Source organism: Thunnus maccoyii, chromosome 18, assembly GCF_910596095.1.
Source record: "Thunnus maccoyii chromosome 18, fThuMac1.1, whole genome shotgun sequence".
Lineage (NCBI taxonomy): Eukaryota > Metazoa > Chordata > Actinopteri > Scombriformes > Scombridae > Thunnus > Thunnus maccoyii.
This window is the reverse complement of record NC_056550.1, coordinates 24959489-24973821: the sequence shown is the minus strand read 5'-3', so window position 1 is coordinate 24973821 and position 14333 is coordinate 24959489. Positions and strand designations below refer to the sequence as shown.

Genomic DNA, 14333 nt, shown 5'->3' with positions numbered 1-14333 from the left:
AGTCAAATCAAGTAGATATCTTTCAACGTTACAGTCTTTTTAGTGTCAAAGTCCCTCTTTTTGTTACTATACTTCCACCTGCAGCTCAACAAGGAAACACAAAGAGGGAATTTGATGCTAAAAAGACTGTAAATGTGTCAGATATCCACTTGATATGACTAACTCAGACTGCTGAAGCCTCATATAAGCTTTGAAGGGGATCTTTTAATAGCCAGTATGAACAGGAGGAATGATTACAGCTCATATGGATCACCTGACTGTTGTTTTAAGACACACTTGTAAAAACTGTGAGCCTGTTCTTTAAGTGGCCTGTCCTCTAAACTTGCAAAAGCAATATTGAGCCATGTGAAGTTTATTTTCTACAGGTGAGTCAATACACTCACACCCTCCCATGTTTGAAGAATACCTGGTTAGAAAATATATTTCGCAAAAAAGTAAATATGTTTTCTTTTCTTTTTTTTTTTTCGGAAGTGGGCGTGTATAAAAGTTCCCAGGAACCTCAAAACCACAACTCGGTATCAAAGCATCTCACACGAAATGCACAGGAAAAGACTTTATGCATCAGATAAACTTAATCTGATCATTAGGCCGCTGAAAATAACAAGTTAACTCAGGTTCATTTTCAAGTGACTTCTTACTTATTTCACATAATCATTACTGTTATAATGTGATAAAAATATTCAGCATGTCGTAAGTTGTAGTAGTTCATATTTGAGCTCCCTGATGAAAGAAGAGACGTGCAGTGATAATTTAGCTCCATCTGCTGGACAAACAACCACACAAAACCCTCAGCAGGAAAACATTTTATTGCAAAACAAGTTGTTTTGTTTCTTCTATTAACATAAAGTCATTAAATTACACGTGAAATCATTAACAAACACTTATACAATAATTACTAAATAAAATACTGTACAGTTTATTCATAAATACATTTAGAACTTAAAATCTTTTTAGCTTGTTTTTACTCTACTTGCAGTTAATTTGAGTAATAATTTGTGCTGCAAGAGGTGACATTTACGAGAAGGAAAATAACTGATTTACATGATTTAATGATTAGCTGTTTTTTAAACAGTCATATTTTCTCTGAAAAAACCTCCAGTGATAAATACCAGGAGCCAGTTTAACAAAGTGCTACATACATACATTTCTCCCACTGATTCAATCACAAAGATTTGAACTTTAAGATTTTATCTTAACAGCATGTGAACAGCAGATGTGTGTCAGTAGGAGTTGTCAGCCCCTGAAGTCGGAGCAGTAGTGCGTGCAGTTTGCAGAAGTTCGGTGAAGATTTCTAAGACGCTGCAAGCCACAAATAGCTCACTCGTCTCAGTTTTACACTTGAAGAAGTGTCAGTTACTAATTAGTACACTGCTGTGATGTGCTGCTTTTATTCTTTTCATACAAACACACCCAGGATCCAAACTCAGATGTTATCTCCATTCATGTCTTGTGTTTCAGTCCTGTGGGGGAGAGTTACTGATGACCTTCCTCTTGCGTAGAAACACCAAGTCATAAAAAGGGTCTTTGGTGATGCTTGCCCTGAGGAGGAAGATGAAGATTCAGTTTGAGTAGATGTAGTTGTTCATCTTTGTTTCCCCTAATGCAATAACTGTCAATCCAAGATAGGGCTGCAGCTAATGATTATTTTCATTATTTATCCATGTGTTGATTGTTTTTTCATTTTCTCTTGTTTGAATCAACTAATTGTTGCATCTATAAAATGTCAGAGAATAGTGAAAAATGTCTAGAAATCCAAAGTGACATCATAAAATTGCTTGATTTAGACTGGAACCTGAAAGTAAATCACTTAAATGATTAACTGATTATCATCATGACATGATGATGCATTAATTAACATGTTGTTCTTGGATTAAAGGATGGGTTCACAATTTTTCAAGTGTGTCTTAAAACAGCAGTCAGGTGTCCAGATGAGCAATGAAAGAGGTTTTTCCTCGCTGTAATCATTCCTCCTGTTCATACCAGCTGTTAAAAGATCCCCTTCAAATGTGCTTTCAATGTAAGTGATGGAGGCCAAAATCCACAGTCATTTAGTGCAAAAAGTTGATGTGAAGCTTATATGAGGCTTCAGCAGTCTGAGTTAGTCATACCAAGTGGATATCTGACACATTTACAGTCTTTTTAGCATCAAATTCCCTCTTTGTGTTTCCCTGTTGAGCTGCAGGTGGAAGTATAGTAACAAAAAGAGGAACTTTGGCACTAAAAAGACTGTAACGTTGAAAGATATCTACTTGATTTGACTCATTTGGACGCTGAAGCTTCATATTAGCTTCAGATAAACTTTTTAATACATGTTTGCACAGAAGGAGGACTGTGGATTTTGTCCCCCATCACTTACATTGTAAGTGCATTATGAAGGGATCTTCTAATGGTCAGTAATGAACAGGAGGATCAGTGTTAATTTGGGCTCCTGACTGTTGTAAAACTGTGAACCTTTCCTTTAAGATACTGCTAATTCTTACACATTCCTGAGTTAATTCATGCTTTTTGAATACGTAAATACATGTTAATTCATGTGCCCTTATCATAAAGTGTTACCGGTGTTGCTTTTTTGTTTGCTGATGCAACATCTCATTGAACAAACCATGAACAGATCAATCATTAAGCTGTAGCTTAAGATTAGAGATGACAAATATTTGGAGACCCACTGTAGCTGTCCTCATCATTGTTGTCACCTGTGTTAATTCTTTGCGGTCATGTGTTCCAGCTTAAGCCTTGACAAACATGACACTGGCGGCACATGGTCTCCCATGTGTCCTCACAACAGCAACAACAGTTATGCGGTTCTCACCTGATGGCGTCCATCCAGTCGTCCCGTTCATCTGCAGTGGCTGCGCTGAACTTATAGAACTGGTGTTTACCCTGCACCACTCTGCCTTTGTTCTCCGTCTTGCAGGCCTTGATCTTTTGTCCTTTGGGGTTATATAACTCCAGACAATACTGTTCAAACACACGTATAGAGAGAGACACGTAGCGCTGTTAGTGTGTGTATATATGCTTTCCATTGATTTTTATTAGTCTTGTGATAGCTGCGTGACTCAGTGTTTTGAAGCACTTGTGTTAGAAATTCATTTAGCAGCTGCTGTGTGATTCATAAGGTTGTGTGGCAGCAGATAATATTTGTGAGGAAGCTCAGCGCTCCTCTGTACACTCTGATACCATAACAAATCATACTCTACCGGTTTGCTTGTGCACTGCGCCTCCCTGACACACAGGTTCTCCAGAGGAATAATCCCAATTGGGTCTTTATCCTGGAGGAGGAGACAGATATTAAAGACAGACTGAACCTTTGGTCCACCAGGAGGATGTTTGACATTTGCATATTTAGTTGTTTTAAAGGATATGGCTGACGATTTTCTATATTTTTCTTCTTGTCAACAAATCTCACGTGCAGAGCCAAACCAACATTAAATTGATCTACTTAGAAGTATTGTGTGTGTTTCCAAAGCCTGATATATCTTATTCCTCTGTGCCGTAAACCTCCGTTGTTGCCCAAAAACTATTAAAAACATGTCAATGAGCCACACCGCTGCACTGGGTGACATGTTCATTCACCCCAAAGACAACAGTTACATTAGTTTGTTTAGAAACGGCTCTGACTAATAACAGCAAACATGTTTTCAGTCTCTGGAGAGTAGTTCTGTGTAAGGCAGACACCACACAGAGCATGTGTGGAAACTTGTTCTGGTTCTGTTTACAGAGCTTCACTAGCTTCTTGTGCTACATATCACAACCTCTTCACTTTGTACTGAAGTTCTTTGAGAATGTAGTATAAAGTCAAGAGGTTGTGATATGTAACACACAGAACTACTCTCCGGAGACTGAAAACGTGATCGCTGTTATTAGTCTTTGGAGCCGTTTCTAAACAAACTAATGTGACTGTAATCTTTGGGGTGAATGAACATGTCACCCAGTGCAGTAGTGTGGCTCATTGACATGTTTTTAATAGTTTCTGTACAACAACAGAGGTCTACGACACAGAGGAATAAGATATATCAGGTTCTAGATACACACACGATACTTGTAAGTTGATCAATTCATTGTTGGTTTGGCTCTGCACATGAGATTTGTTGACAATAAGAAAAACATTGAAAATCATCATTCTTATCCTTTAAAGCTTTTTTTTGCATTATTTCATTTAAAAACATCCATCAGAATGAGAGATACTTACTGTTGTGTATTCAAAGTAGTACAGACAGCTGTCCGTCAAAATGAACCACCTCCTCTTCCAGGTTTTAACTCGGCCACCTTCAACGAAGAAAACAGAGATTTAGAGAGATACCCTCTGTCGTAATCTCCTCTAAAAGCCTTATGATCAACTGTGACCTTTCTGTACGGTTCAAATATCTCATCATCTCACCCATTTTAAGGAGCCAGCCCTCTCTGTCTGGATTAAAAAATGTCAGTGTGAGGTCATTCCCATCATCCTCTGGGATTTTGAATGGCTCGTTGCGGATGCTCGAGTACAGGTTCTGGAGGACGAGATAGAAGAGAATGTCAGTTTCGTAGTAGACTATATTAGTTCTTATTAGTCTAATTATCCTTAAAAAATTGAATTAGATAGTAGTGGAAGAAGCAGTCAGATCATTGATGTCAAAAATACATTTAGTCTTTGTTCTGAACTATCTCGGTAAGAGTGAAAAATGAAAATCCAGAAGATTGGAGATAATGAAATAATGGAAATTCCCCAAACAGGAGATAATGATAAAATTAAATTCCCCCAAAATAGCGGATTTTCATGCTTTTACATCAATTGAAGGATCCTCTCCAGGTTGAATAGATTCTCTCTTTAGAAAATGTCTACAAGCTAAAATATTTTCACACTCGTGAATGTTTACATTTTGGAAGATTTTTACTTAGCAACAACAATATTTTATGAGCTTAACACATAATAATCAGAGGGTTAGTGTTAGTTATCTGTATAGAGTTAAAGTACAATGAGTGTGTTTACATTTGCACTATTTATCCTATTTTATTGTAAATATTGTGATTCTTTGCTTCTATGTCAAGCACTTTGTGTCGTATTTTATGCATCAATTTTGCTGTAGAAATCAGATTTATTAATCCTGGTTATGCATTGCACATGTAAACATCATGTCCTGGTTTGAGAAACCTGGAGCTAGCTGGAGTACTCTGATAGAAAACATGTAAACACCTTATCCAGGTTTCTGATCATTCTCTCTCATATTAAAGACAGACTGAATCTTTGGTCCACCAGAAGGATGTTTGACACTTCCATATTTTGTTGTTTTAAAGGATCTGGCTGATGATTTTCTACACTTTTCTTATTGTCAACAAATCTAAAGTCACTAAAGTCTTGTGTGTGTATCCACAACCTGATATATCTTAACATAATTTCTGTTATTAGACTGTTATTAGTGCCCCAACATGCCCAAAACTCTTCATAATAAAGAAACATGTCACCCAGTGCAGCAATGTGGTTCATTGACATGTTTTCAATAGTTTTTGGACAACAACTGAGGTCTACAACAGAGAGGAAGGCTTTGGATACACACATAATACTTGTAGGTAAATAAATTCATTGTAGAGTTTAGAGAATCCAAATGCAGCAGAGTTCAGGCAATCAGGAACCAAAATGTGTTCATCTCAAAAGTTGACATTGATGAATCAAGACATGCCTGCAGGTACCTGCATAATGAGGTTTTTCACGTTAAATTATTTAAACCACGAGAAGACTGATGTGAATGTAAACACACTCAATACATTCCTCTGAAACACAGGAAGAGGAAAAGTAGAAACTAAAGTACTAGAATCTCAATGTTGAGTGAATGTATCTGGTTTAGTTTATTGACAGGACATTATGAATAAGATATTATTAGTAGGACGTGAGCAGCTGACCGTAAGCAGCTCGGTGGGCAGGTCTTCCCCATTGTTGATCCCTCTGTTCATGGCGACAAACCGCTGCAGACTGGGCTTGTCTTTCACATTGGGGTTGTGGAGACTCGTGTTGAGCATGATGACGGCGAAAGACAGGATGTAGCATGTGTCTGTCATACAACCACAAACACACGCAGAATGCAAAAAAACCAAAACCACAGTTAGTTCTCTTCAGCTGTGCATCATTATTGCAGCTTCAGTTGTATAAACTGCCCCCATTAAAAAATAATAGGTATCTGTGAATTCTGCCTGAACAAAAAACACTTATGTCGAATAATCTGTTTGCTCTGAACAGGGAGGGAAACATTCACTCATATTTTCTGGAAAGAAGACATTTCTTTTTCTTAACATAAATAAATAAAACTCTCTAAGGCAAGTTATGTTAACTTGCCTTAGAGAGTTTTATTTTTAAATCTATGAAATTAAACACGCGTTAGTGAATATATACGTTGTAATGATGGGACTTGAATGAGGCGAAACAAAAGCCTCTTTGTGCTCGTACCTGTGGACTGGAAGACCCCGGGGTTACAGTCACAGTAGCGGGTTGCAAATGCCTCCATCATCCTGTCAATCTTCTGAGCTTCTCCCGGGAGACGAAAGCTCCATAAAAATTGCCTGCAAGTTGGCAGAGATGTAAAAAAAACAACATGAATACAATGTCAGGTGCATACGGGTAAGGAAGGAGGATTTCCACATCATCATCATCTAAAACAAGACTAAAAGTAAAACTGCTGCAACGTTTCATGCTGACTTTCACGCTTGCTTGTGAGTTTTATGCCACAAACCTCAGTGCCTGCACCAGATTCAGGTCTGAAAATTCATGCAAGCCCACGAAGGCTTTCAGCACATCCAGATGCATGTCCTTCCTGTATGAAAATGAAGAAAATGGGAGATAAGGAGAACACCAAAGTGAAAATTCACAGTAGATCATAAAACTGAAAGCCAATATATATCTTATATTAACTCTCTAAAACAGAGTTGTTTTATATGTTTCTGTTTCTATAGTGATTGACTGATCGTGTGCACAGTTAAGAAAATGAACTGGAATGAAGAACAGCTGTGACAGATCCAGTAAATCTACATTCACTGCACGTTTTGAAGCGAGTAGTTCAAGATTTTGGGAAATATGCTTATTTGCTTTCTTGCTAAGAGTCAGATCATCCTACATAATGTAACTTCCTGGAATCATCATTGTGAGGTTTGCCAAGCAACCAGCGGGGACTCAAGGAAGTTACTGCAGTTACTACAGTTCGTTTTTTGTACGGAATAAAACAACTGGGATATAATATGAGCCTTAGAGGTGCTTTACCTTTGGACAGAGCCAGGCTAGCTGTTTCCCCCTGTTTGCAGTCTTTATGCTAAGCTAAGCTAACCGGCTGCTGGTTATAGCATCATATTTACTGTAGTGATGCAAGAGTGGTATTTACATTCTCATTTACAGTAAAACAATGTGTACACAGGCTGGGTAGCTAAAGCATCATGTTTGCTGAGCAGCAGCAGCTTTAGTTCTCCATCATTGTCTACACAGGATGCGTTCAGGTACAATATTGAGTGTAGGTCACCCTGATTTTAGCAGCGTTTAGAGCCCGACACACAATCACTGTAGTTACGTGCGTAAAACTAAAGAAAATACACTTGAAGTGTAAAAATGCGCTTCAGGTCAGGTCAGTTACATGTGTAACTATAAAAACACTGATATTGTTATGAGGATCAAGGGGAAAAGGGAATAAAAGTGTAGAATAAAGAAATCAAAAAACTGAGTAAATCCTAAAAACTCAACAGCAGCGCACAGAGAACAAATAAATAGAAGAGAGAGAAAATAGAAGCGCATCTGTTCGTTCTTTACTTTCTGCAAGAAAGCGAACAAGCATATTAACCAAACTATTCCCTGAACTCTCTAGCACCACTGGTATGAAACACACATCAGGAGATGTGTGTGTATATCACTATTTTCTGTGGCCTGTTCATTCACTTATCTTTTATATCAGTGAACCTCATGACGGACTGCTTCTCTCTCAACCTTCAGAATATAAACAGCTGCTTTAAGAAATGAGTACAACTTGGCTTTTTTGACAAAGCGGACAAGGTTTTTGCTGAGACAGTACATCTCAACCTCCACTTTCCTCTGAGTTCAATTATGTCTCTTTTAAATCAAGATATATCTATCAAACTAACCAGTTGTGTGTGTACTATACCTCTCTCCGAGGAAATTTCCTATGGCAGTCTTGTTCAGTCCCTCCTCTTTGTACAGAAACTCTGCCACTGACTCTGCTCGCCATTCCAGCAGGCTATTTTCAACCAGGTACCTAACACCCTGCAGCACAGGAAGGATGGGAAGTTAAATTTGAATGAACAGTATTACTACTGAGAGCATGCAAATCAGCAATGTTTACACACAGGAACTTGCATTTTATGTTGTGCTGAATGGCTGTTCAGAGTTTAATGGTACAGCCTGACAGTTTTGGTTTGAAATAGAACAGAATTGTTAAATGTTACAATGTTTAGTCCTTTAATCTGATATTTTATGTGTTTTTCTACTTACTTGACAGAAAAGATTCCATATAAATGTCAGACAAAACCTCTGTTTAAATTCTTGTTAGTCATAACACACATCAAGAAGGTTTTCTTCTTCTACATTTGAGTCACTGTCATCACTAATCACCAGAACAGAATAATAGAAATGTTGAATGAATACTGCATGCTGTTATCTCTTAATTACAAAGGGTGCTCAGAGCCATATTATCAAAATATCACACTTAATTCTGAGTGTCTACGCCTGCGAAGTAGTTCCTCACATCAATTCCACTTCTAACACCTTTAACCCTGAAGACTTTTCTTCCACCTACTCATACATGTCCTCAGGCCTGAGAGCAGAGCAGCCACAGGCAAGGGGACTCGGTTTCTACCGAGGTCTTTTTTTCTCTTATGACACACATTAGAGGAAGGAAGACGAAAGACGGAGGTCGATGTGGTGAAGTGGGGCAGAAGCTTCAGGGAACAGGATGTGGTTTTCTCGCTATTGCTCATCTGCGTCTGTGCTTGTGCACAGTTTGCACCTCTGCACATCAAACACGCACACGCCGCTTTAATCTACATCCGCTCTGTGTTGAGTTATCATCCACTGTTGACCTTCAGATCAAGAGGAGCTGAAGTTAGTGAAAGCAGACTTTCACCTACTGTACCTTTAATGTGACAGGACATAACAACCAACATATCTCCATCTGAGTACATAAGTATACAAGTGACCTAATTAAATATTTTGTCTGATTCACTGCACACACATTGTTCACCAGCTCAGATTGAGTTTAAAATGTTAAAATGACAAAAACTGGTTGTGAACAAAGACAGAAGAAATCCTCTGGATCCATAACCACTAAATCAATCTACTAACATTTTCTCCTTTTTATATACACTAAAAAACTCACTTTTGTAGGGTCCATGTTGAATTTCTTTTTCCCATGTAAGAATCCTCTGTTCCTCGCAACATTTTTACTGCAACAGAAGACAAATAACAGTCAAACAACTGCAAATATATAATGAGTATTTGTATTATAAACTAATGTATTGATTTTTAAAATTGATCGGTAACTCAAATAGAGATGATTGTTAATGGACTGCATGTTTCATTGGTTGTAGTTGGACTATTTACTGTGACTATATTTTCTTGATTTCCTTTAGTACAGTATGTCAAAGACACTGTATATTCATCTAACTGTTTATTTTGTTGTAGAAATGTTAAATTGGCAATATTTACATATTTTTTGGAGTTTTTATTTATCATTTTTGGAAATGTGTGTATATTTACAAGAAGATGAACATAAAGAAACTTCAACCTACAAAACATCTCAAGTTTTCAGCTCAATGTGACATATTCATCATTTTACCTGCCTAACAGTTCAAAACCAGTGGTGGAGGGTACTGTGCTTGGACACAATTTTGAGGTACTTGTACTTTACTTTTTAATCCATTACATTTAATAGACAGCTGGTTACACTGCAAATTCAGATTTTAGACACAAAACACATAATCAGCAAATAAAATTTGTACGGCTGCGGGATTAAAATGCTGCTTACATGTTAACAATCAAATAATTTAGTTATATATTAATGAACTGGAAGGTTCCACTCTGCATAATGAGTACTGAGAAACTGTGTTTATCATGCCAGTAATTCAGTTATTGTGAAAGTGTCATACCACATATTTTATTATCAACTCCTCATAGCAGTGACAAAAGTAACAGGAAGTCTAAATATGTAGATATACTGCCACACACACTGTCTTTCCCAGAATGTCACAAGACCATTTCCGATTTCTGTCAAAACTGGTGCTTAGTATGTCTTTTCTTACTGCATATGCAGCACTACAATAAATGACCACAACACTTTCTCTTTCATAAATCTTTAAGGAAAGATTCAACTCATTTTTAAAAATCTGATTTGAATTTAAAAAGAATTTGAATATATGATGTTGACTGTAACATCTGAACACCACATCTTCAGAGTGCATGAAAACTAGTTAGCGAGTGAGCAGACAAGTTGTAAAAGTTAGCTAAAAGTGATGGATACATGGTTGAAATAGATAGGTAGCTTAAAGTAAAGGATAAACAGTTAAACTGGTAATTAAGTAATGGATAAATTGTGATATAGCTTATCTAAAAGTAATGGATAAACAGTTGTAAAAGTTAGCTAAAAGTAATGGTTGTTAAAATAGTTAGCATAACGTAATGGATAAACAGTTAAAATCATAAATAGGTATTATAATATACATATACAGTTTATATATATGGTTAAAACTGTTAAGGTAATTGATAATATTAAATATCTGTATAAATATCTGGTTAAAAAGTTAAAGTGATAAATGGTGATATAGCTAATGGATAAATGGTTAAAATAGCTAGCGTTAGCTAAAAGTAATTATTATAAATATGTTAATGTTAGCTAAAAATAATGGATAAATTGTTTAGTTAGTTGGATAAAAGAAGTGAGAAACAGATCTTATCTTAATCTTAAAGTATTGGACAAACAGATAAAACATATAGCTTAAAGTAATAGTTTTGAAATAGATTAACTCACTAAAAGTAAAGGCTAACTGGTTAAATAGTTAACGTTAGCTAAAAACAATGGACAAATCATTTAAATAATTAGCTAAAAGTAATAATAAATAGTAGAAATAGTTATCTTAAAGTAGTTGAACTGCTAGCTAAAAGCAGGCTAAAGGATAAACTCAAGATAGTTAATGTTAGCTAAAAGTAATGGATAAACAGCTGATATTGTTAGTTTAAAGGGTTAAATGGGTAAATAGTTAAAACAGATAGCTTGAACTATAACCAGTTGAAATAGTTAGCTAAAACGGATAGATAAATGGTTGAAAAATAAATGGCAGCATACTTGAATTCATCTGCAGGGCTGTAGGGTATGTCTGACAGAAAACTGGGAACCACTGCTAAAGCATTTCCATGCAAAACAGGTTTAAAAACATCTCGTTTAAAAGGATTGAGTAGCAGGTGATGGATTAAACTGCACAGGTAGCATCTAATGGAAACAATTTTGACTTCTGACTCAGGCAAATAAACATTGCAGCAAAGCTAATTGCATGACATTGGCAAACTGAGTATTTTGGGTGGCGTAGGAGTCTAAAGTGCATTATAGTGTCACATAAATGAGAGGAAAAGTACTTGCTGACTCACAGAAGAGCTCCTCTAAAAAATTTTCTCATACTCACTTCTGCTCCTCCAGTTCAGGGTTGTGGATTTCTGGCGTGACGTGACTGATCTCTAACCTCAGCTTCTGCAAGAGGGAATTGAGAAATAGAACAGTGATGATTAAATGGGACCAAGGTTTGTTATTACATCACAAACAGTCATACACTCTATGGTACCTGACTCAGTGCCAATTTGTCCCCCCACAGTTATAAAACAACCTTCAAATCCTTCATGTCTTAATTAAAAGTGCGAATGAAATGCCTTTGTGTGCTGCGAAACACTGTCAGGAGGCTGTCAGGAGTGGGTGCATGGAGAGGAATAATAGAGGAATTTTAATGTAAGACCTTGGAGGTATATATTCTCCACACAATACCTGAATGTCATCCTGCAGCTCAGACTTGTGATTCTTGATGGTGTCACTCTGCCTTCTCACTGCAGGGGGGAGTTTCGGTGGAGCTGTGGGGCGACAACAAAAGCATCAGCAGGGGGGACAAGTCAGGCTGGTGGCACAGAGTTGATGATGACGCCAAAAGCAGTCAGATAGACATGCAGCACGGTGGACAAGCTTCCTCATGCCTAAGCTCTCACAGACCAGCATGTATCACAACTATAACCTTCGCTCAGTTAGAGAAGTGGTCAGTGTGTGAGAAAAGAACAGGGATAAAAATAGCTGCTTTTCTTCCTCTTTACAATCAGTAAGACTTTGCCCACCTCATGGCCATTGAAGGACAATTCCTCCTTATTTGTGAAGAGAACATTAACAGTATAGCAAGTATCTTCCAACGTTGGATAAACAATCCATCTTGAATCACATATCGTAAATGACACCAAAGTTGAATAACAGAACTATAAAATATGTCTTAATGAATTGTAGGTTTTAAATAAAACATTTCTGAAAGCAAAAACAGGAACATCGCTGAAAAGTTTGTAACCTACAAATGTAATTATTGTCCTGATTATCCTGTAATAATGTAAAGTAATGATTAAAAGTAAAGGAATAAAAGCGTACCTTTCCCCCAGAGGAAGCTGTCTTTTCTGGATATGGCCATGTTGTTAGTGGTGTAGAGCGACTGAAGGCTGTGCAGGAAACAAGCTGTGTCAAAGTGAAAAAAGGGCCGCGCCGTGACGCTGAAGAGACTCCGCGTTTCAGTCTCTCTTACACCACTTCAGATGACGTGCATGACAAAATGTTGACATGAGTCTTTAAGAAACAGAGATGTCATTCATGTTGTAACTACAACCATGAAAGACTACTACTAGTATTATTACACATCTGTTACTAAAGCACTACTTTTGTCATACTAATGTCACAAAGTGCCTTACAAAAAATAGTAGTAAGATCAACTAAAAATATGGTAAATTTCCAAAAAGAAACCCAAAAGGAGTCATACTTTATTTCTGCTTCACTTATTTTCTATTATATCTTATGTATATCTTATGCATTTTATATTTATTATTTTCTTTATTTAACTCTACAAATGTATATCGTTTGGTAGTTTCATTTATAAAAGTATAGACTGCATCATATTTTATAAACTCATTTGTTTTGAGTGTGTCTTCTGAAAAGTAATCAGTAACTATAAATAAATGAAATGAAGTAGAGAGTACAATATTTGCAAAGTGTAAATAAATCCATTTAATTAAAAATAAACGTAGTGGAATAAAAGTATAGGAAGCTATTCACCATGTCATTTGTCTTTTAAGAAGTAGTTTCAGACACATTGCATCGCAGGAAGGAAACAAAAGTTATACAGAACAGGGCTTCTTTCATTTCTAAATGTGAGGCCCCATCTAGTGGGGCCTCACGTTTTTTAATACCAAAGAATGTTAGTAAATATACAATTGATGATGTATTATTACATTATTACCATACTTATTGAGGTTAATTTATACAGAAATGCTCCCTACAAGTCAAAAGCCAGGCCTTCAACCTGCTCTGAACGCTTCGCTTGCAAAGTTGTTTTTCTACCTTGCCAATGAGTTGGTGTCAACTCGTCTTGAGGATGCCCATAAACAGGCTCGTCCACTCACATATTTTGGATGGGATTTTGACTTGAACATATACGGATATATTTGAGAAGATGAGAAAATGAGATGAGATAAACTTTAATGTCCCGAAGGAAATTTGTCTTGGGGAAAAGTGCTACGCAGAGCTGCAATCAAGCAATACATGACAATACAATACATGGACAAAAACATACCTCAATGACGAGACAATACAGTGGTGCACTGGTGCAAAAAAGTACTGCATCCAACTACAATCACACAATGCATTAAAAAGTCACTACTTGAGCTGGTTGTTTATTGAGAAGTGCAATAGATGTAACGTCTACCTGAAGGTAATAATTTGTATTCAGGGAATAAGATATGTGACGAGTCTTTCAAAATCCTTTGTGCTTGTCTGACCACCGTTCTCTCCCTCCTCCCTATCGCCTTCATAGCAGTCTTCACTATGTTGGCCATTCTAGTTTTCAGCTGGACCGTTCCATGATGCCATGCCATACCTGATAATGGTTTCCAGCACTGCATTGTAGAATGTAAACATGATCTCAGTACCCAAAACCACCAAACAGTCTGAGTCGGCGGAGAAAGTGAATTCTTTGATAGATACAGATACTCAACGTGAAAATTCCTTTTTAAATTATTGTCCATTAGTATGTCCAGATACTTAAAGGAGCATGTGTTCAATTTCTCTGTCGCCAACAATCTCAGGCTC

The 14333-nt window shown here is 36.9% G+C and overlaps 1 protein-coding gene across 1 annotated transcript; it reads right to left on the bottom strand.

The window, feature by feature from the left end:
- Nucleotides 1–788: 788 nt before the first annotated feature.
- LOC121884924 (cytohesin-2-like) lies at nt 789–12925 on the bottom strand. Its single transcript, XM_042394027.1, has 13 exons — nt 12627–12925; nt 11991–12073; nt 11638–11702; nt 9342–9408; nt 8112–8230; nt 6702–6782; nt 6419–6531; nt 5878–6026; nt 4379–4490; nt 4190–4266; nt 3198–3269; nt 2810–2958; nt 789–1539 (listed from the first exon to the last, which is right to left on the bottom strand). Exons 1-13 carry the CDS (start codon nt 12664–12666, stop codon nt 1455–1457), a joined length of 1212 nt encoding a protein of 403 aa, XP_042249961.1. The 5' UTR covers nt 12667–12925; the 3' UTR covers nt 789–1454.
- Between the last annotated feature and the right edge of the window lie 1408 nt (nt 12926–14333).

What these genes read in the sequence shown, in the direction of transcription:
- LOC121884924 (XM_042394027.1), bottom strand. Translation starts at nt 12,666, where the DNA reads ATGGCCATATCCAGAAAAGACAGCTTCCTCTGGGGGAAAG. An exon ending in AATCTGGTGCAGGCACTGAG is followed by an intron (nt 6,532 to 6,701) that starts GTTTGTGGCATA and finishes GCCAACTTGCAG; the next exon opens with GCAATTTTTATGGAGCTTTC. An exon ending in GGGCTGGCTCCTTAAAATGG is followed by an intron (nt 4,267 to 4,378) that starts GTGAGATGATGA and finishes TCTTCGTTGAAG; the next exon opens with GTGGCCGAGTTAAAACCTGG.